General features: G+C 27.3%; 1 protein-coding gene across 1 annotated transcript; it reads right to left on the bottom strand.

Moving 5' to 3' along the window:
• Window positions 1–297: 297 nt before the first annotated feature.
• Window positions 298–12094, bottom strand: LOC142229176 (uncharacterized). Its single transcript, XM_075299711.1, has 3 exons — window positions 11771–12094; window positions 889–1012; window positions 298–705 (listed from the first exon to the last, which is right to left on the bottom strand). Exons 1-3 carry the CDS (start codon window positions 11822–11824, stop codon window positions 488–490), a joined length of 396 nt encoding a protein of 131 aa, XP_075155826.1. The 5' UTR covers window positions 11825–12094; the 3' UTR covers window positions 298–487.
• Window positions 12095–22369: the final 10275 nt, after the last annotated feature.

The following is a 22369-nucleotide window of genomic DNA, read 5'->3' as shown; positions in this document are numbered from 1 at the left end:
CGTTGCAAATAAATATTCCAAATATTAAGTGAATATTAAACACTGTGAAATGAATGATTCATTCGAAATTCTATGATGCATTGGCAAAAACACTCCATCCTCTATAGAAAAAGAAATAGCAGAAGAAGAAAAACATCTAAGATTACTTATAAAGCAGGAAGTGTATAGGGGTTGTAATGCGACAACCATATCATCATCCCAGTACCCCCAATAGATTTATCATAGTTCACGGAAAAGAATCACTCTCCCTTGGTCCTTTTAAGGGTTGTTAACAACATTCTTTTAAAAGAAACAAAATTGTGAGATAAATTATTTTTATTTACTTATTCTTACATACGCACTTAGAAAACCCATCTGCATTGTTGTACATTTAAGAAGGTATAAAAAGAAAAATCTATATACTTAATAATTAATTTTATTATTATTATTATTCGATTTTTGTTTGTTTTGTAATTTGTTTGTGGCAGCATTCATTCATATGTCCATTTTATTTATCACGAAATGTGAATATGGCATCAAATCCAAATAGTATTCCATTAACTATGGACAATGAGGCTTTAATTAAGGCCAAATCTCGTGTTCTTGTACGAAATGAATACTCCCAGGCCTCTATAATGAAAACTCCAGAGGCCACAAATAGGGCACAACCCATGATACTAAAGAAAATATCGATTCTTCGATGAATGTGAGCTCTCATCATTGCGCCTAAAAGTAGACAAAAAATTTAAAATTTTTATAAATTATGGTATCAATCTTATACAGTATTCTTTTGTTTATCTGTTGATGTGGAAAAAACACATATATATATTTTTTGATATTTATTGTTTTCTTTTTTAATTTCCTACATTTTCATTGAATTTTATAGAATATGTGGATGAATTTACTGACCAGCAAAAATTCCTATAACAACCACAATGTATCCGCTAAATGTTCCTGTAGCTAGAAATGATGTTATTATATCTCGATCATCGAAACTGTAGAAGTGCAACACCAGACAAGCTATAGCAAAACCCTGAAATGTAAATAAAAATTAATATTTTTATTAATATTATTATATTATTATACCCACCACCATAGAATGGTGACGGGGGTATAATAAGTTTGTCATTCCGTTTGTAACGCATCGAAATATCGATTTCCGACTATATAAAGTATATATATTCTTGATCAGGGAGAAATTCTAAGACGATATAACGATGTCCGTCTGTCCGTCTGTCTGTCTGTCTGTCTGTCTGTCTGTCTGTCTGTCTGTCTGTCTGTTGTAATCACGCTACAGTCTTCAATAATGAAGCAATCGTGCTGAAATTTTGCACAAACTCGTCTTTTGTCTGCAGGCAGGTCAAGTTCGAAGATGGGCTATATCGGTTCAGGTTTTGATATAGTCCCCATATAAACCGACCTCCCGATTTGGGGTCTTGGGCTTATAGAAACCGTAGTTTTTATCAAATTTGTCTGAAATTGGAAACCTAGAGGTATTTTAGGGCCATAAAGAGGTGTGCCGAAAATGGTGAGTATCGGTCCATATTTTGGTATAGCCCCCATATAGACCGATCTCCCGATTTTACTTCTTGGGCTTATAGAACCCGCAGTTTTTATTCAATTTACCTGAAATTGTAAATCTAGAGGTATTATAGGACCACAAATACGTGTGCCAAAAATTGTGGGTATCGGTCCATGTTTTGGTATGGTCCCCATATAAAACGACCTCCCGATTTGGGGTCTTGGGCTTATAGAAACCGTAGTTTTTATCAAATTTGTCTGAAATTGGAAACCTAGAGGTATTTTAGGGCCATAAAGAGGTGTGCCGAAAATGGTGAGTATCGGTCCATATTTTGGTATAGCCCCCATATAGACCGATTTCCCGAGTTTACTTCTTGGGCTTCTAGAATCCGAAGTTTTTATTCAATTTACCTGAAATTGGAAATCTAGAGGTATTGTAGGACCACAAATACGTGTGCCGAAAACTGTGAGTATCGGTCCATATTTTGGTATAGCCCCCATATAGACCGATCTCCCGATTTTACTTCTTGGGCTTATAGAAACCGCAGTATTTATTCAATTTACCTGAAATTGGGAATCTAGAGGTATTGTAGGACCACAAATACGTGTGCCAAAAATTGTGGGTATCGGTCCATGTTTTGGTATGGTCCCCATATAAAACGACCTCCCGATTTGGGGTCTTGGGCTTATAGAAACCGTAGTTTTTATCAAATTTGTCTGAAATTGGAAACCTAGAGGTATTTTAGGGCCATAAAGAGGTGTGCCGAAAATGGTGAGTATCGGTCCATATTTTGGTATAGCCCCCATATAGACCGATCTCCCGATTTTACTTCTTGGGCTTATAGAACCCGCAGTTTTTATTCAATTTACCTGAAATTGTAAATCTAGAGGTATTATAGGACCACAAATACGTGTGCCAAAAATTGTGTGTATCGGACCATATTTTGGTATAGCCCCCATATAGACCGATCTCCCGATTTTACTTCTTGGGCTTATAGAAACCGCAGTATTTATTCAATTTACCTGAAATTGGGAATCTAGAGGTATTGTAGGACCACAAATACGTGTGCCAAAAATTGTGAGTATCGGTCCATGTTTTGGTATGGTCCCCATATAAAACGACCTCCCGATTTGGGTCTTGGGTTTATAGAAACCGTAGTTTTTATCCAATTTGTCTGAAATTGGAAATCTAGAGGTATTTTAGGACCATAAAGAGGTGTGCCGAAAATGGTGAGTATCGGTCCATATTTTGGTATATCCCCCATATAGACCAATTTCCCGATTTTACTTCTTGGGCTTCTAGAAACCGTAGTTTTTATCTGATTTGCCTGAAATTGTAAATATTCTGGTATTTTAGGCTCACAAAAACGTGCATCGGATTAAGTTTTTATCGGTCCATTTGGTAATGCCTCCATATAGACCGACTTCACTTCTTGAGGGTGTAGAAGGCGCACTGATCATGAAAATTGCTTGAAACTCAATGTAAAATTTCCAGATTTTACTTCTACAGATTTAAGATTTCAAATCAAGACGTTATTTTATAATTTTCTTGCACACTTACAAGAGATGTTAATGATTCCTCTAAAACTCAAACAAAAATGGTTCTTATAAATCCAGAATCTGATATAGTCCTCATAGTTGAAATCTTTAAATTTATCTTCGGGAAGTGTCCTCAAGTCCTCAAGCCCTCCTGAAATTTCAAAGGAAACCCTAATATTTGGTTCATGGTGGTGGGTATTTAAGATTCGGCCCGGCCGAACTTACTGCTGTATATACTTGTTTTTATTTTATTTATTTCTACTGTCACAAACAAGGCAACGAAAATTCATTTAGCCGATTCAACTTTATTTTAGGTCATGAATTTTATATGATTTTGGTAAAATTTTGTTTAAATTTTGCTTACTTTTATTGCACGAATTATATATAAACAAGGAAGGAAAGTCTAAAGACGGGCGGGGCCGACTATATTATACCCTGCACCACTTTGTAGATCCACATTTTCGATACCATAATCCGGTGCTGTATATAAAGGTTTATGTTCCCATATACATATATTTAAATCTGACCAGATCTGGGCAAAATTGTTTTACAAAATGTATAGACTTTAAATTTAAGTCGTCTAATGCCTTAGGATGGAACACAATGTTAGCAAAAAATATAGGACATATTTAAATCTGAACCAATTTTGAAGTGTATTTATGATTTATCGGTCGATAGATAACAGGTTGGCTGATAAGTCCCCGGTCTGACACATAGATGGCGTCGCTAGTATTAAATGCATATTATTTTTATATAGTACCAACCTTTTCGTGTCAAAATTTGACGTCTGTAAGTCAATTAGTTTGTGAGATAGAGTGTCTTTTGCGACGCAACTTTTGTTATTGTGAAAAAAATAGAAAAAAAGGAATTTCGTGTTTTGATAAAATACTGTTTTCTGAAAGGGAAAATACGGTGGAAGCAAAAACTTGGCTTGATAATGAGTTTCCGGACTCTGCCCCAGGGAAATCAACAATAATTGATTGGTATGCAAAATTCAAGCGTGGTGAAAAGAACACGGAGGACGGTGAACGCAGGGACGCCCGAAAGAGGTGGTTACCGACGAAAACATCAAAAAAATTCAAAAAATTATTTTGAATGACCGTAAAATGAAGTTGATCGAGATAGCAGAGGCCTTAAAGATATCAAAGGAACGTGTTGGTCATATCATTCATCAATATTTGGATATGCGGAAGCTCTGTGCAAAATTTGACCAAAAACAACAACGTGTTGATGATTCTGAGCGGTGTTTGCAGCTGTTAACTCGTAATACACCCGAGTTTTTTCCATCGATATGTGACAATGGATGAAATATGGCTCCATCACTACACTCCTGAGTCCAATCGACAGTCGGCTGAGTGGATAGCGACCGGTGAACCGTCTCCGAAGCGTGGAATGACTCAAAAGTCCGCTGGCAAAGTAATGGCCTCTGTTTTTTGGGATGCGCATGGAATAATTTTTATCGATTATCTTGAGAAGGGAAAAACCATCAACAATGACTATTATATGGCGCTATTGGAGCGTTTGAAGGTCGAAATCGCGGCGAAACGGCCCCATATGAAGAAGAAAAAAAGTGTTGTTCCACCAAGACAACGCACCGTGCCACAAGTCATTGAGAACGATGGCAAAACATCATGAATTGGGCTTCGAATTGTTTCCCCACCCAACGTATTCTCCAGATCTGGCCCCAGCGACTTTTTCTTGTTCTCAGACCTCAAAAGGATGCTTGCAGGGAAAAAAATTTGGCTGCAATGAAGAGGTGATCGCCGAAAATGAGGCCTATTTTGAGGCAAAACCGAAGGAGTACTACCAAAATGGTATCAACAAATTGGAAGGTCGTTATAATCGTTGTATCGCTCTTGAAGGGAACTATGTTGAATAATAAAAACGAATTTTGACAAAAAAAATGTATTTTTCTTTGTTAGACCAGGGACTTATCAGCCAACCTGTTATGTATTAGAAATAAAGGAGATTTTTTGCTAGTTTTCGACTTTATTTATAGGAAAATGTGGGTATTTTGGCCATTTTTGCCCAAATCAGAAAATCATATATATAGAAGCTATATCGAAATCTGAACAGATTTCAACCAAATTTGATATGCATAGTTACTATGTTAATTCTGCAAAATTTCACGTAAGTCGGAATACAACTTTGACCTCTGTGGTCATATGACGGAAAATCAGGCGAAAGATATATATGGGAGCTATATCCAGGGCTGTGAAGTCGGAGTCTGAAGATTTTGCTGGAGTCGGAGTCGTAAAAATTTTGCTCGACTCCGACTCCGGATAAACTAAATTTTTTAAAACACTTCACATTTTTATAACTAAACAAGTTTTTACGCAAATTAGTTTCCATTGCGTTATTCATTAGATCAATGTACGGTAAATATGACTGTAAATGAAAAGTAAGTTCCAGTTACGGAGATCATTTTATGCTTCCTAGAATATTACACTAGCGGATGGGCTGAATCGATCCATTTTAATGTCCACCATCATAACAATTTATTTGAAATATTTCAATCGATTTAATTTTTTAATTTTATTTTAAGATCATATACCTATATACATATGTCGAATATTAAAAGAAAATTTTTTCAAAAAATTAATTCTATAGAAAATTTTGTCAAAATTTTATTTCTATAGAAATTTTGTCAAAATTTTATTTCTATAGAAAGTTTTTTCAAAATTTTATTTCTATAGAAAATTTTTTCAAAATTTTATTTCTAAAGAAAATTTTATCAAAATTTCCTCTTTCCTTTCCTCTGTTGGTTCAGCTACACTTGTAGTTTAGTCAATGTATGGTTTTAAGCTGCAATAAAAAACAACAACAATGCTTAAAGAACAAAACCAACAATAACAAAACAAAAAGAATGGAAAATTTTATTTCTATAGAAAATTTTGTCAAAATTTCTTTTCTATAGAAAATTTTGACCAATTTTATTTCTATAGAAAGTTTTTTTCAAAATTTTATTTCTATGGACATTTTTTTCAAAATTTTATTTCTATACTAAGTTTTTTTTCAAAATTTTATTTCTATAGAAAATTTTGTCAAAATTTTATTTCTATAGAAAATTTTGCAAACTTTTATTTTTATAGAAAATTTTGCAAAATTTTATTTCTATATAGAATATTGCAAAATTTTATTTCTATAGAAAATTTTGCAAAATTTTATTTCTCTTGATAATTTTTTCAAAAAATTATTTCTGTAGAAAATTTTCTCAAAATTTTATTTCTCTTGATAGTTTTTTTCAAAAAATTATTTCTGTAGAAAATTTTGTCAAAATTTTATTTCTATACAAAAGTTTGTGTGACTGTGGAGTCGGAGTCTTGGAGTCGGAGTCTGAAGATTTTTTCAAAAATTTATTTCTATAGAAAATTTTGTCAAAATTTTATTTCTATAGAACATTTTTTCAAAATTTTATTTCTAAAGAATATTTTATCAAAATTTTATTTCTATAGAAAATTTCGTCAAAATTTTCTGTCTAAAGAAAATTTTATCAAAATTTTATTTCTATAGAAAATTTTGTCAAAATTTTTTTTCTATAGAAAATTTTGTCAAAATTTTATTTCTATGGACAATTTTTTCAAAATTTTATTCTATACAAAGTTTTTTTCAAAATTTTATTCCTATAGAAAATTTTGTCAAAACTTTATTTCTATAGAAAATTTTGTAAAAATTTTATTTCTATAGAAAATTTTGCAAAGTTTTATTTCTGTAGAAAATTTTGCAAACTTTTATTTTTATAGAAAATTTTGCCAAATTTTATTTCTATATAGAATATTTTTTATTTCTCTTGATAATTTTTTCAAAAAATTATTTCTGTAGAAAATTTTGTCAAAATTTTATTTCTATAGAAAAGTTTGCAAAGTTTGATTTCTATAAAAAATTTTGTCAACGTTTTATTTGATTGATTTGATTTATGTATTTTAAAGACCTGTACAACAAGAATAGTAGATTCTTATAATTAGAGTACCGGAAAGATTATCCGATGTTTGTATAATTACATAGAAAAAAATTTAAAAGTAGTTGGAAAATAATAATACTAATAACATAATTTCGAAGTTAAAAAACAAAAGTTAAAGTGACTAACAAAAAAAGATGAAGCAAACAAAGTAAAGGAAACTTCAGAACTGATTGAATAAGAGCGTATAAGATGTCAATGAAATTAAAGATAATTTAAGTTAACCGACATAGGTACAATCATAAAAAAAAAATAAATAAATAAATATTACAGAAATGAAAATTTTAAAGAGATAGAGATTAACAATTAAACTATATGTTTACTATCATGATTATGAAAATATTAAAAATGGTAGAATACACAACATTCAATAAACAAATTAAAGATTCAAAGACGTTCAGGAGATAGCGAAGTGATTAAACAATTTCGCCTTAAATTTATTGGTGTCACTAACAGTTTGAATATTGATAGGTAGAGAGTTCCAACCTATCAATATTCAAACTGTTAGTGACACCAATAAATTTCTAAAAAAATTGTCAAAATTTTATTTCTATGGAAACTTGCAAACTTTTATTTCTATTGATAATTTTCTCAAATTTTTATTTTGCAAACATTTATTTCTATATAGAATATTGCAAAATTTTATTATGGAAAATTTTGTCAAAATTTTATTTCTATAAAAAAATTTGTCAAAATTTTATTTCTATAGATATTTTGGTCAAAATTTTATTTCTACAGAAAATTTTCTCAAAGTTTTATTTCTATATCAAATTTTCTCAAAATTTGAAGTATTTGAGATTTTATCGAAATGAAGATCTAAACACTAAGTTGTGCAGAGTATATTATAGTCGGCCGTCCAACTTGTGTTTCGTCCCATAACGTTAGATTTAAATTGTAAGTACATAGATTTTGTTTAAGTGTATACGAATTTGTCTAAATCGGTTCAGGTTCAAATTCATGCATATTGGAATACAAATCTTTATATAGCTCGCATTTATGGTTGCAAATTGCAAATTGTACATGTGCCATCTGTGTCATTCCCGAAAGCTCTCGCACTCAGGTTGAAGAGAGCACACCTAGCGCGAAATATCAAACTCATAACTGTCTGCGAATTAGTATCCACCAAATAAGGGGGGAAATCGTAACTCAGATTCGGATAGTGTTCATGGAATTGAGATGCCAATGCCCTGTTCTTGTGTATATCTCTCTACTGCCCTATTACTCATTCGAGTAATCTGTCTTGCAACATTTCTAGTTCTCTATTCCTAGTGTTGAAATCGTTGAAATCAATGTTAAAATCAACGCTTATATCAACCCAACTTTCAGCCCAAAATACAGCCAATTCAATTGCCCTCTCAGCCAATATACGAGGTAATCTTGTGCTAGGCATTGACAAAGTTTTCCTAATATAGGTAAAATGCAATTTTAGGGTTTCCGTAAATAAATAATTTAAATTTGGTGTGTTATCGGGTAAGAAAAGTATCTTCTTGATAAAGAATCTGTAAAGCTTTTCCACTTCCTCGTGTCGACAGAACCCCCAGACTTGTGCTCCATAAAACAAGATGGATTTGGCAGCAGTGTCAAAAATTTTCATTTTCTTCGATAACTTAATACGACCAGTCAATAAATATCGTTGCCAAGTGGAATTTATTGCAATTTTTTCTGTTTGAAGCTTACTTGTGATATGCTTCTTGAATGAAAGGTTTTAAGTGAGGTTTAATCCTAGATAGTTGTATGAACCACATCGGTTCATAATTATATATAGCCCCCATATAAACCGATCCCCAGATTTGGCTTACGGAGCCTCCAAGAGAAGCAAATTTCATCCGATCCGGCTGAAATTTGGTACATGGTGTTAGGATGTGGTCTCTAATAACCATGTAAAAATTTGTCCACATCGGTTCATAATTATATATAGTCCCTATGTAAACCGATCCCCAGATTTGGCATGCGGAGCCTCTAAGAGAACCAAATTTCATCCGATCCGGCTGAAATTTGGTACATGGTGTTAGTATATGGTCTCTAACAACCGTGCAAAAATTGGTCCACATCGGTCCATAATTATATATAGCACCCATATAAACCGATCCCCCTATTTGGCTTGCGGAGCCTCTAAGAGAAGCAAATTTCATCCGATCCGGCTGATTTGGTACATGGTGTTGGTATATGTTCTCTAATGACCATGCAAAAATTGGTCCATATCGGTCCATAATTATATATAGCCCCCATATAAACCGATCCCCCGATTTGGTGTGCGGAGCATCTAAGAAACGAAAATTTCATCCAATCCGGCTGATTTGGTACATGGTGTTGGTATATGTTCTCTAATGACCATGCAAAAATTGGTCCATATCGGTCCATAATTATATATAGCCCCCATATAAATCGATTCCCAGATTTGTCCTCCGGAGCCTCTTGGAGGAGCAAAATTCATCCGATCCGGTTGAAATTTTGAACATGGTGTTAGAATGTCGTCTCTAACAAACACGCAAGAATTGGTCCATATCGATCCATAATTATATATAGTCCCCATATAAACCGTTCCCCAGATTTGATCTCCGGAGCCTCTTGGAGGAGCAAAATTCATCCGATTCGGTTGAAATTTGCAACGTGGTGTTAGTATAAGGCCGCTAATATCCATGCCAAAATTGGTCCATATCGGTCTATAGTTATATATAGCCGATCCCCAATCACACAAAAATTGGTCCATATCGGTTCATATTCCCAACCCGACCCAAAAATAAATTACCAAAATTTTATTTTTATGGAAAACATTGTCAAAATGTTATTTCCATAAAAAAATTTTGTAAAAATTTTATTTCTATAAAAAATTTTGTCAAAATTTTATTTCTATAAAAAATTTTGTCAAAATTTTATTTCTATAGAATTTTTTTTTCAAATTTTATTTCTATAGAAAATTTTTTCCAAATTTTACTTCTATAGAAAATGTTGTCAAAATTTTATTTCTATAGAAACTTTAAATTTAATTATATACGTATTTAATCGGCCTTTTTTAGTTTATTTAGTTTAATATATACTACGTATGGACTACCTTGTAATTTAGAAGACGATGTTAAGAAGTTCTAAGATACCTTGCCATCGGCAAGTGTTACCGCAACCCAAATAATTCGATTGTGGATGACAGTCATCAGTAGAAGTTTCTACGCAATCCATGGTGGAGGGTACATAAGCTTCGGCCTGGCCGAACTTACGGCCGTATATACTTGTTCCATTTAAGCTTAACAAAAAATTAAAACTTATCGCATTCGAGCAAAAAAATTTGGAAGTTGTTCTAAAGCCACAACTTTAAAAACACTTCCAAAAATTACCTCCAAAAATGTTCTTTATTTTATCTACACTGGAAGTTCTTTTAATTAAATTTTTTATAACTCGCTTTTTTCATATTTCTAATGGGTAATTTTCAATTCTTTTGTTTCAAATGGGTTTAAAACAGAGTAAAAGTTAATAAAATGGTACAAATTATTAAAAATTTGTCGAAAATATGCAAAATCCAATCTAGAACAATTGAACGATTTTTTGAAAATATTTGAGGTCAAACGTTTCAGACAAGCGTTAGAATGCATTAAAAATCATAAAAAATTATAAAAATTATCTATTTGGCAAAATATAACAAACTTTTTTAATTCCCATCCAAAACACTGAATTCGAATCACACCTTAAGAAGTGATGTAAATTTAGTGCAAAGGCTGTTGAAATGGTGCACGCAGAGAAGGAATACGATCACCACAACCATGTTCCAAGAGCAAAATGTTACTTTTTCACGGAAAACATGTAGCATGTTTGTCGAAACCATATTCTTTTCTCGGAAATTATGTATCTGATTTCGGAAAGCGTGTTATGTTTGACGAGAAAAAAATATTTTTGCGACAAAAATGCTGCATGATCGCTGTGAAAAAGTAACATGGTGCTCTTGAAATATGTTTCAGGTGATCATGTTCCTTCTCTGGGTGTGGACATCCGTCCTATAACAAGCCCATGTTAAATTCATCGCTTCTGCGCCAATTTTGCGCCACTTCCGGATCCAAAAAGAACATGTTCACTACTTTTTTGGTGACACGTCTTTTGCAAAAGAGCTTCCGTGGAATTGAAAAAGTTAACTGGCACATATTCAAATCTTCGCAGGGGTATAATTTTCAATTTTGTTTTACTTTTTTATATAATTTTATTCGTTTTTCCGACATTTCATAGTCCAATTTTTTTATGACTTTACACAGCCAAAGACTTCCAAATAAACTTCCAAAAGAACTTTGTCGGAAGTGGAAAAAATTGATGGGATGCTTTTTTGCTGAGCATTTACCATAAGATTCGGCCGAGGTTTTGGCGGCATATACTTGCTTTTGATTAAATGATGCTTAACATATAAACTATCTAAAACCAATGTGGTAGCACTGGGGGTAAATGGCCGCGACGATATCTACACCCAGAGAAAGAATATGATCACCTCAAACATGATTTAAGACCAAAATGTTAAGAACCAAATGGTTTTCGCAACCATGTTATTTTCTCGGAAATCATGTATCTGATTTCGGCAAGCAGGTTATATATGACGAGAAAATAACATTTTAGTGACAAACATGTTACATGGTCACCATACAAAAATAACATTTTGCTCTTGAAACATGTTTGAGGTGATCATATTCCTTCTCTGCGTGTATTGACAAAATACAAAAAAAAACTTCCTCGACTACCAAATATTTTTTTTCACTTTCTGGTGTTTCCAAAAATTTCCTATAAACATCTTTGTGGAATTACCAATTCTAAAAATTTCACCACACTTATTCGTCCACCGCGATCTCCATGTGACATTTTGAATGAATTGTGATATCCTGGGCCAATTTTTAAAAATTTTATTATCGTCTTTTGCAGATGGAGGGAAAAAATAAATCGCAATCACTTTATTTAATATCCATATCCTTTCCAACGATTCAGTTCCGATTTTTTTTTATCTCAAATATTCACATATTTTCCCAATTTAAAATATATTTCTTAATCCAATCGGAGAGTAAACACGACAACATTAATTTCCGTAACCAATGTTTTGATCATCATGATCAGTGAACCGCAACTGACAGTTAGGCATTGGCCATGCCATCGGAAAATGTTCAACTTTTTGTTGTATGACCGAATTATGCAAATATTTTCCAAGCAAAATCCATAGAGATTGAGATGAGAGGTAGATCAAGGGGTCAATGATGGTGGTGGAACAGATGTGCCACCAACATGTAATCACAGGCTATTCACTCCCCTCGCTACTCCTACACCTAAGTGGTTACCATCTAGAATTATGGAATTATGAAATTATAAAACGAAAATGAAGCAATTAATTAATTACATGCAGAGCTAAAGGAAATGATCGCTCGTCGTCGCATAATACACTTGAACATGCTGCGTTTCAACTTGAATTTCATATGATTTTTTTTTTTAACAAACCAAAAAATAATCGAAACCCTAATAAAAGGGGAAAAGGGTGGTGGGTGCGTAATTGGCCGGAATCAGATAATTTTTGTGTATGCTACACTAGTGGGAGATAATCCATAAAATATTTCTTTAATACGAATTTTATTTTGTTCTTTCACACAAGCCTGAGAAACCAATATTTCGGAATGAATGCTATAAAGTCGCAACGAATCCAATATACCTTAAATGTCTTCAACTTACATGCCAATTTCGATAGCCAGGAGAGTATGGATGAAAATCCGAAAATTGATCAGTAAGATTGAGGATTAGTTATAGAAATAAATTTTGACAATATTTTCTACAGAAATAAAATTTTTACAAAATTATCTTCAGAAATAAAATTTTGACAAAATTTTCCATAGAAATAACATTTTGACAAAATTTTCTATTGGAATAAAATTTTGCAATTTTTTTTTTTTTTTTTTTTGAGAAATAAAATTTTGAGAAAATTTCCTATTGAAATGAAATTTTAAGAAAATTTTCTATGGAAATAAAATTTTGACAAAATTTTCTACAGATATATATTTTAACAAAATTTTCTGTAGAAATAAAACATTACCAAAACTTTCTATAAAAATTAAAATTAGACAAAATTTTCTATAGAAATAAAGTTTTCACAAAATTTTCAATAGAAACAAAATTTTGAAAAAAAAATCCAATAAAAACAAAATTTTTACAATATTTTCTATGGAAATGAAATGTTAAAAGAATTCTATAGAAATAAAATTATGACAAAATTTCCTATAGAATTAAAATTTTGTCAAAATGTTCAAAAGAAATAAAATGTTCTCTATAGAAATAAAATGTTGAGAAAATTTTCTATAGAAAAAAAATTTTGAGAAAATTTTTTATAAAAATAAAATTTTGACAAAATTTTCAAACGAAATACAATTTTGAGAAAATTTTCTATAGAAATAAAATTTTGAGAAAATTTTCTATGGAAATAGAATTTTGAGAAAATTTTCTATAGAAATAAAATTTTGAGAAAATTTTCTATGGAAATAGAATTTTGAGAAAATTTTCTAAAGAAATAAAATTTTAAGAAAATTTTGTCGAAAAAATCCTAAATCCCATCCGCAAAACTTGCAAATTTATGCAAGTATTTGATGTCAAACGTTTCAAAATTTTCTATAAAAACAAAATGTTGACATAATCTTCCATAGAAATAAAATTTTGACAAAAAAATTTTATAGAAATAAAATTTTTGCAAAATTTCCTATAGAATTAAAATTTTGTCAAAATGTTCAAAAGAAATAAAATGTTCTCTATAAAAATAAAATCTTGAAAAATTTTCTCTAGAAATAAAACTTTGACAAAATTGTCTATAGCAATAAAACTTTCACAAAATTTTCTATACAAATAAAATTTTCTATAGAAATAAAATGTTGAAAAAATTTTCTATAGAAATAAAATTTTGACAAAATTTCCAAAAGAAATAAAATTTTGAGAAAATTTTCTATGGAAATAAAATTTTGAGAAAATATTGTCGAACCAATCCTAAATTCCATCTAGAAAATTTGCGAATTTATATAGAAATAAAATGTTGACAAAATTTTCTATAGAAATAAAATTTTGACAAAATTTTCAGTATAAATAAAATTTTGAGAAAATTTTCTATAGAAATAAAATTTTGACAAAATTTTCTATAGAAATAAAATTTTGACAAAATTTTCTATAGAAATAAAATTTTGACAAAATTTTCTATAGAAATAAAATTTTGACAAAATTTTCTATAGAAATAAATTTTTTACAAAATTATCTATAGAAATAAAATTTTGACAAAATTTTCTCTAGAAATAAAATTTTGAGAAAATTTTCAAAAGAAATACAATTTTGAGAAAATTTTCTATGGAAATAAAATTTTGAGAAAATTTTCTATAGAAATAAAATTTTGTCAAAAAAATCATTAATCCCATCTAGAAAAGTTGCGAATTTATGCAAGTATTTGATGTCAAACTTTTCAAAATTTTCTATAGAAATAAAAATTTGGGATAATTTTCGATAGAAATAAAACTTGGAGAAAATTTTCTATAGAAATAAAATTTTGAGAAACTTTTCTATAGAAAAAAAATTTTTGAGAAAATTTTTTATAAAAATAAAATTTTGACAAAATTTTCAAAAGAAATAAAATTTTGAGAAAATTTTCAAAAGAATTAAAATTTTGAGAAAATTTTCTATGGAAATAAAATGTTGAGAAAAATTTCTATAGAAATAAAATTTTAAGAAAATTTTGTCGAAAAAATCCTAAATCCCATCCGCAAAACTTGCAAATTTATGCAAGTATTTGATGTCAAACATTTCAAAATTTTTTATAGAAATAAATTTTTTACAAAATCTTCCATAGAAATAGAATTTTGACAAACAATTTTTATAGAAATAAAATAGAAATAGAATTTTTACAAAATTTTCTATAGAAAGAAATAAAATTTAAAAAAAAAAAATTTCTATAGAAATACAATTTTGAGAAAAATGTTCTATAGAAATACAATTTTGAGAAAAATGTTCTATAGAAATAAAATTTTGAGAAAATTTTCTATAGAAATAAAATTTTGACAAAATTTTCTACAGAAATAAAATTTTGACAAAATTCTCTGTACAAATAATAAGGCGAGGAATGCAGTCAGCATATATATTGGTTTTCTGAAGCATGTCGTGTAACTCAATTGCAGAATCGTGTTCGTCAACGCATTCGGATATACGCACGCGTAATTCCACCTTAAAACCATTGCCGTATCTAGACATTTTTAACCAGGAGGGCTATAGCGCCCTATCTATACTACAGTAACAATATATAATGGAAAATCATATATACGTTTTCACATTCTATGGGGGGCTAATTTTTTTCTGGAGGGGTCTAAGCCCTCCCCCCAGAGGCCTTACTACGTTTATGCTTAAAACCCATCCTATGGTGGATGGGGTTTATATAATCTATGTGTTGATGTTTAACAAGTAATACGAAAAAGTTTTTTCGACTACTCAATTGTTTTGTTCGCGTCGGGAACAAATGGATAGATGAAAACTATAATTTTTCTGGAATAGGGGATTCCCGAAAATGTTGTTCTCCCTTAATGCTACACACTGCATGACACTGAAACTTAATTTCACAACCTACACTAATGTCGAGTACCATCAATAAAGCAAAATATCCAGAAGCCAAAACGACGAACAATTCCAAAATCCACTTGAAGATGATTTAGTACACCAACCAATGGGGTCTCAATTATTAAGAGTTAATAACCCAGATGTACATCCATAGTATTCATTCATTGCATAGACATATGCCACATATGTAACATACATTGCTCCAATCCAAAAGTGTTTTTATTCTTTTGTCCAAATCTATGGACAAATATTAATTTGATGTTTGTTTTTGAGCTCGGGTAAATGATAATCACTACATAAATGCTAATTTACAATGATGTAAAGAAATCATGCTCTACGCATACTTTTTTTCCATATTTGCAACAAATTTCAAAGAGTTACGCTTCCGAAAAGAAACTAGGCTATGGGAATTTGAGATACAATAGCGAATATCCCAAACAACAAATGATTGTTGTGGCCTTAGCAGGAGAAGGGTGAAACAAACACATTGTTCTTGGAGAATTCCTAATGTGTGTCTATCATGGCCTGAAAAAACATAACCCAATTCTAACAATCATTAATGAATGGAGCAAAATGATGACGATTTACGTAATTAAAGTGCGTTTGAGGAAATCATTAGATATTTGCATAAGACCCTACATGCACTGTAATGTACAAAAGCGCACAGAACTTTTATAGCCATATGATAGTGATAGGAGTATAATCACGGTTATCGCTCGTGCCAAAAATAATCTACCCAATTTGAAGAAAATTTTACCACAAATCTACAAGAAAATCCAAATAAATATTTCTATATTTTGTCAAAATTTTCTTTCTATAGAAAATTTTGTCAAAATGTTATTCCTATAGAAAATCTTGTCAAATTTTTATTTCTATAGAAAATTTTGTCAAAATTTTATTTCTATAGAAAATTTTGTCAAAATTTTATTTCTATAGACAATTTTGACAAAATTTTATTTCTATAGAAAATTTTGTCACAATTTTATTTCTATAGAAAATTTTATCAACATTTTATTTCTATAGAAAATTTGGTCAAATTTTTATTTCTATAAAAAATGTTGTCACAATTTTATTTCTATAGAAAATTTTGTCAAAATTTTATTCCTATCGAAAATCTTGTGAAATTTTTATTTCTATAGAAAATTTTGTCAAAATTTTATTTCTATAGAAAATTTTATCAACATTTTATTTCTATAGAAAATTTTGTCAAAATTTTATTTCTTCAGAAAATTTTGTCAAAATTTTATTTCTATAGAAAATTTTGTCACAATTTTATTTCTATAGAAATTTTTTCAACATTTTATTTCTATAGAAAATTTGGTCAAATTTTTATTTCTATAAAAAATTTTGTCACAATTTTATTTCTATAGGAAATTTTGTCAAAATTTTATTCCTATAGAAAATCTTGTGAAATTTTTATTTCTATAGAAAATTTTGTCAAAATTTTATTTCTATAGAAAATTTTATCAACATTTTATTTCTATAGACAATTTTGTCAAAATTTTATTTCTTCAGAAAATTTTGTCAAAATTTTATTTCTATAGAAATAAAATTTCTTCTATTTCTATAGAAAATTTTGTCAACATTTTATTTCTATGGAAAATTTTGTCAACATTTTATTTCTATAGAATTTTTGTCAAAATTTTATTTCTATAGAAAATCTTTTCAAATGTTTACTTCCATAGAAAATCTTGTCAAAATTTTATTTCTGTAGAAAATTTTTTAAATATTTTATTTCTATAAAAAATTGTCGCAAAATTTTATTTCTATAGAAAATTTTGTCAAAATTGTATTTCTTTAGAAATAAAATTTCTTCTATTTCTATAGAAAATTTTGTCAACATTTTATTTCTATAGAATTTTTTTTTTCAAAATTTTATTTTTATAGAAAATTATGTCAAACTTTTATTTTCATAGAAAATATTGTCAATATTTTATTTCTATAGAAAACGTTGTCAAAATTTTATTTCTATAGCAATTTTTGTCAAATTTTTATTTCTATAAAAAATTTTGTCAAAATTTTATTTCTATAGAAAATTTTGTCAAAATTTTATTTCTATAGAAAATTTTGTCAAAATTTTATTTCTATAGAAAATTTTGTCAAAATTTTATTTCTAAAGAAAATTTTCTCAAATTTTTCTTTTTGTAGAAAATTATGTCAAAATTTTATTTCTATAGAAAATTTTGTCAAAATTTTATTTCTACAAAAAAATTGTGTCAAAATTTTATTTCTAAAAAAAAAATTGTCACAATTTTACTTCTATAGAATCTACCCAATTTGAAAAAAATTGTACCACAAATCTACATGAAAATCCAAATAAATATTTCTATATTTTGTCAAAATTTTATTTCTATAGAAAATTTTGTCAATATTTTATTTCTATAGAAAATTTTGTCAAAATTTTATTTCTATAAAAAATTTTGTGAAAATTTTTTTTCTATAGGAAATTTTGACGAAATTTTATTCCAATAGAAAATCTTATCAAATTTTTATTTCTATAGAAAATTTTGTCAAAATTTTACTTCTGTAGATATCCAAATTTCATTTCTCTAGACAATTTTGTACAAATTTCATTTTTCTAGACAATTTTGTCCAAATTTGTATTTCTATAGACAATTTTGCCCAAATTTTATATCTATAGAAAATTTTCTCAAAATTTTATTTCTTTTGAAAATTTTCTCCAAATTTTATTTTTGTAGAAAATTATGTCAAAATTTTATTTCTATAGAAATTTTTGTCAAAATTTTATTTCTATAGAAAATCTTGCCAAAATTTTATTTCTACAGAAAATCTTGTCAGATTTTTATCTCTATAGAAAATTTTTTCAACATTTTTTTCTATAGAAAATTTTCTGAAAATTCACATTTAATTTTAATTTCCAAATTTGTGTTTCTATAGACAATTTTGTCAAAAGTTTCTTTCTATAGAAAATTTTGTACAAATTTTATTTCTCTAGACAATTTTGTCCAAATTTTGTATCTATAGAAAATTTTCTCAAAATTTTATTTCTATAGAAAATTATGTCAAAATTTTATTTCCTTAGAAAATGTTGTCAAAAATTTTTTTCTATAGAAAATTTTGTCAAAATTTTATTTCTATAGAAAATACTGTCAATATTTTATTTCTATAGAAAATATTGTCAATATTTTATTTTTATAGAAAATTTTCTCAAATTTTTATTTCTATAGAAAATTTTGTCAAAATTTTATTTCTAAAGAAAATTTTGTCAAAATTTTATTTTTGTAGAAAATTTTGTCAAAATTTTACTTCTATAGAATCTACCCAATTTGAAGAAAATTTTACCACAAATCTACAAGAAAATCCAAATAAATATTTCTATATTTTGTCAAAATTTTATTTCTAAAGAAAATTTTGTCAAAATTTTATTCCTATAGAAAATATTGTCAAATTTTTATTTCTGTAGAAAATTTTGTCAAAATTTTATTTCTATAGAAAATTTTGTCAAAATTTTAATTCTGTAGATGTCCGAATTTCATTTCTCTAGACAATTTTGTCCAAATTTCATTTTTCTAGACAAGTTTGTCCAAATTTGTATATTGTATGTATTTGTATATTAAATTTTGTACAAATTTTATTTCTCTAGACAATTTTGTCCAAATTTTATATCTATAGAACATTTTCTCAAAATTTTATTTCTATAGAAAATTTTGTCAACATTTTATTTCTATAGAAATTTAGTCAAAATTTTATTTTTATAGAAAATTATGTCAAAATTTTATTTCCATAGAAAATGTTGTCAAAAATTTTTTTCTATAGAAAATTTTGTCAAAATTTTATTTCTTTAGAAAATACTGTCAATATTTTACTTCTATAGAAAAAATTGTCAATATTTTATTTCTATAGAAATTTTTCTCAAATTTTGTTTCTATAGAAAATTTTGTCAAAATTTTATTTCTATAGAAAATTTTGTCAAAATTTTATTTCTATAGAAGATTTTATCAAAATTTTATTCCTTTAGCAAATCTTGTCAAAATTTTATTTCTATAGAAAATTTTGTCAAAATTTTACTTCTGTAGATGTCCAAATTTCATATCTCTAGACAAATTTGTACAAATTTCATTTTTCTAGGCAATTTTGTCCAAATTTTTATTTCTATAGACAATTTTGTCCAAATTTTATATCTATAGAAAATTTTCTCAAAATTTTATTTCTATAGAAAATTTTCTTAAATTTTATTTCTATAGAAAATTTTGTCAAAATTTTATTTCTATAGAAAATTTTGTCAAAATTTTATTTCTATAGAAAATCTTGTCAAAATTTTATTTCTATAGAAAATTTTCTGAAAATTCACATCTAATTTTATGGACGCGATATGCAACACTTCCAGTATCAGGATAATGAACCACTTGTGGTTTTCCAAATTTGTGTTTCTATAGACAATTTTGTCAAAAGTTTCTTTCTATAGAAAATTTTGTACAAATTTTATTTCTCTAGACAATTTTGTCCAAATTTTGTATCTATAGAAAATTTTCTCAAAATTTTATTTCTATAGAAAATTATGTCAAAATTTTATTTCCTTAGAAAATGTTGTCAAAATTTTTTTTCTATAGAAAATTTTGTCAAAATTTTATTTCTATAGAAAATATTGTCAATATTTTATTTCTATAGAAAATATTGTCAATATTTTATTTTTATAGAAAATTTTCTCAAATTTTTATTTCTATAGAAAATTTTTGTCAAAATTTTATTTCTAAAGAAAATTTTGTCAAAATTTTATTTTTATAGAAAATTTTGTCAAAATTTTACTTCTATAGAATCTACCCAATTTGAAGAAAATTTTACCACAAATCTACAAGAAAATCCAAATAAATATTTCTATATTTTGTCAAAATTTTATTTCTAAAGAAAATTTTGTCAAAATTTTATTCCTATAGAAAATATTGTCAAATTTTTATTTCTGTAGAAAATTTTGTCAAAATTTTATTTCTATAGAAAATTTTGTCAAAATTTTAATTCTGTAGATGTCCGAATTTCATTTCTCTACACAATTTTGTCCAAATTTCATTTTTCTAGACAAGTTTGTCCAAATTTGTATATTGTATGTATTTGTATATTAAATTTTGTACAAATTTTATTTCTCTAGACAATTTTGTCCAAATTTTATATCTATAGAACATTTTCTCAAAATTTTATTTCTATAGAAAATTTTGTCAACATTTTATTTCTATAGAAATTTAGTCAAAATTTTATTTTTATAGAAAATTATGTCAAAATTTTATTTCCATAGAAAATGTTGTCAAAAATTTTTTTCTATAGAAAATTTTGTCAAAATTTTATTTCTTTAGAAAATACTGTCAATATTTTACTTCTATAGAAAAAATTGTCAATATTTTATTTCTATAGAAATTTTTCTCAAATTTTGTTTCTATAGAAAATTTTGTCAAAATTTTATTTCTATAGAAAATTTTGTCAAAATTTTATTTCTATAGAAGATTTTATCAAAATTTTATTCCTTTAGCAAATCTTGTCAAAATTTTATTTCTATAGAAAATTTTGTCAAAATTTTACTTCTGTAGATGTCCAAATTTCATATCTCTAGACAAATTTGTACAAATTTCATTTTTCTAGGCAATTTTGTCCAAATTTTTATTTCTATAGACAATTTTGTCCAAATTTTATATCTATAGAAAATTTTCTCAAAATTTTATTTCTATAGAAAATTTTCTTAAATTTTATTTCTATAGAAAATTTTGTCAAAATTTTATTTCTATAGAAAATTTTGTCAAAATTTTATTTCTATAGAAAATCTTGTCAAAATTTTATTTCTATAGAAAATTTTCTGAAAATTCACATCTAATTTTATGGACGCGATATGCAACACTTCCAGTATCAGGATAATGAACCACCTGTGGTTTTCCAAATTTGTGTTTCTATAGACAATTTTGTCAAAAGTTTCTTTCTATAGAAAATTTTGTACAAATTTTATTTCTCTAGACAATTTTGTCCAAATTTTGTATCTATAGAAAATTTTCTCAAAATTTTATTTCTATAGAAAATTATGTCAAAATTTTATTTCCTTAGAAAATGTTGTCAAAATTTTTTTTCTATAGAAAATTTTGTCAAAATTTTATTTCTATAGAAAATATTGTCAATATTTTATTTCTATAGAAAATATTGTCAATATTTTATTTTTATAGAAAATTTTCTCAAATTTTAATTTCTATAGAAAATTTTTGTCAAAATTTTATTTCTAAAGAAAATTTTGTCAAAATTTTATTTTTATAGAAAATTTTGTCAAAATTTTACTTCTATAGAATCTACCCAATTTGAAGAAAATTTTACCACAAATCTACAAGAAAATCCAAATAAATATTTCTATATTTTGTCAAAATTTTATTTCTAAAGAAAATTTTGTCAAAATTTTATTCCTATAGAAAATATTGTCAAATTTTTATTTCTGTAGAAAATTTTGTCAAAATTTTATTTCTATAGAAAATTTTGTCAAAATTTTAATTCTGTAGATGTCCGAATTTCATTTCTCTAGACAATTTTGTCCAAATTTCATTTTTCTAGACAAGTTTGTCCAAATTTGTATATTGTATGTATTTGTATATTAAATTTTGTACAAATTTTATTTCTCTAGACAATTTTGTCCAAATTTTATATCTATAGAACATTTTCTCAAAATTTTATTTCTATAGAAAATTTTGTCAACATTTTATTTCTATAGAAATTTAGTCAAAATTTTATTTTTATAGAAAATTATGTCAAAATTTTATTTCCATAGAAAATGTTGTCAAAAATTTTTTTCTATAGAAAATTTTGTCAAAA

The sequence above is a fragment of the Haematobia irritans genome, chromosome 3, assembly GCF_050003625.1.
Source record: "Haematobia irritans isolate KBUSLIRL chromosome 3, ASM5000362v1, whole genome shotgun sequence".
NCBI classification, from domain to species: domain Eukaryota; kingdom Metazoa; phylum Arthropoda; class Insecta; order Diptera; family Muscidae; genus Haematobia; species Haematobia irritans.
Note: the sequence above shows the minus strand (reverse complement) of the source record. Positions and strands in the feature narration are given on the sequence as shown.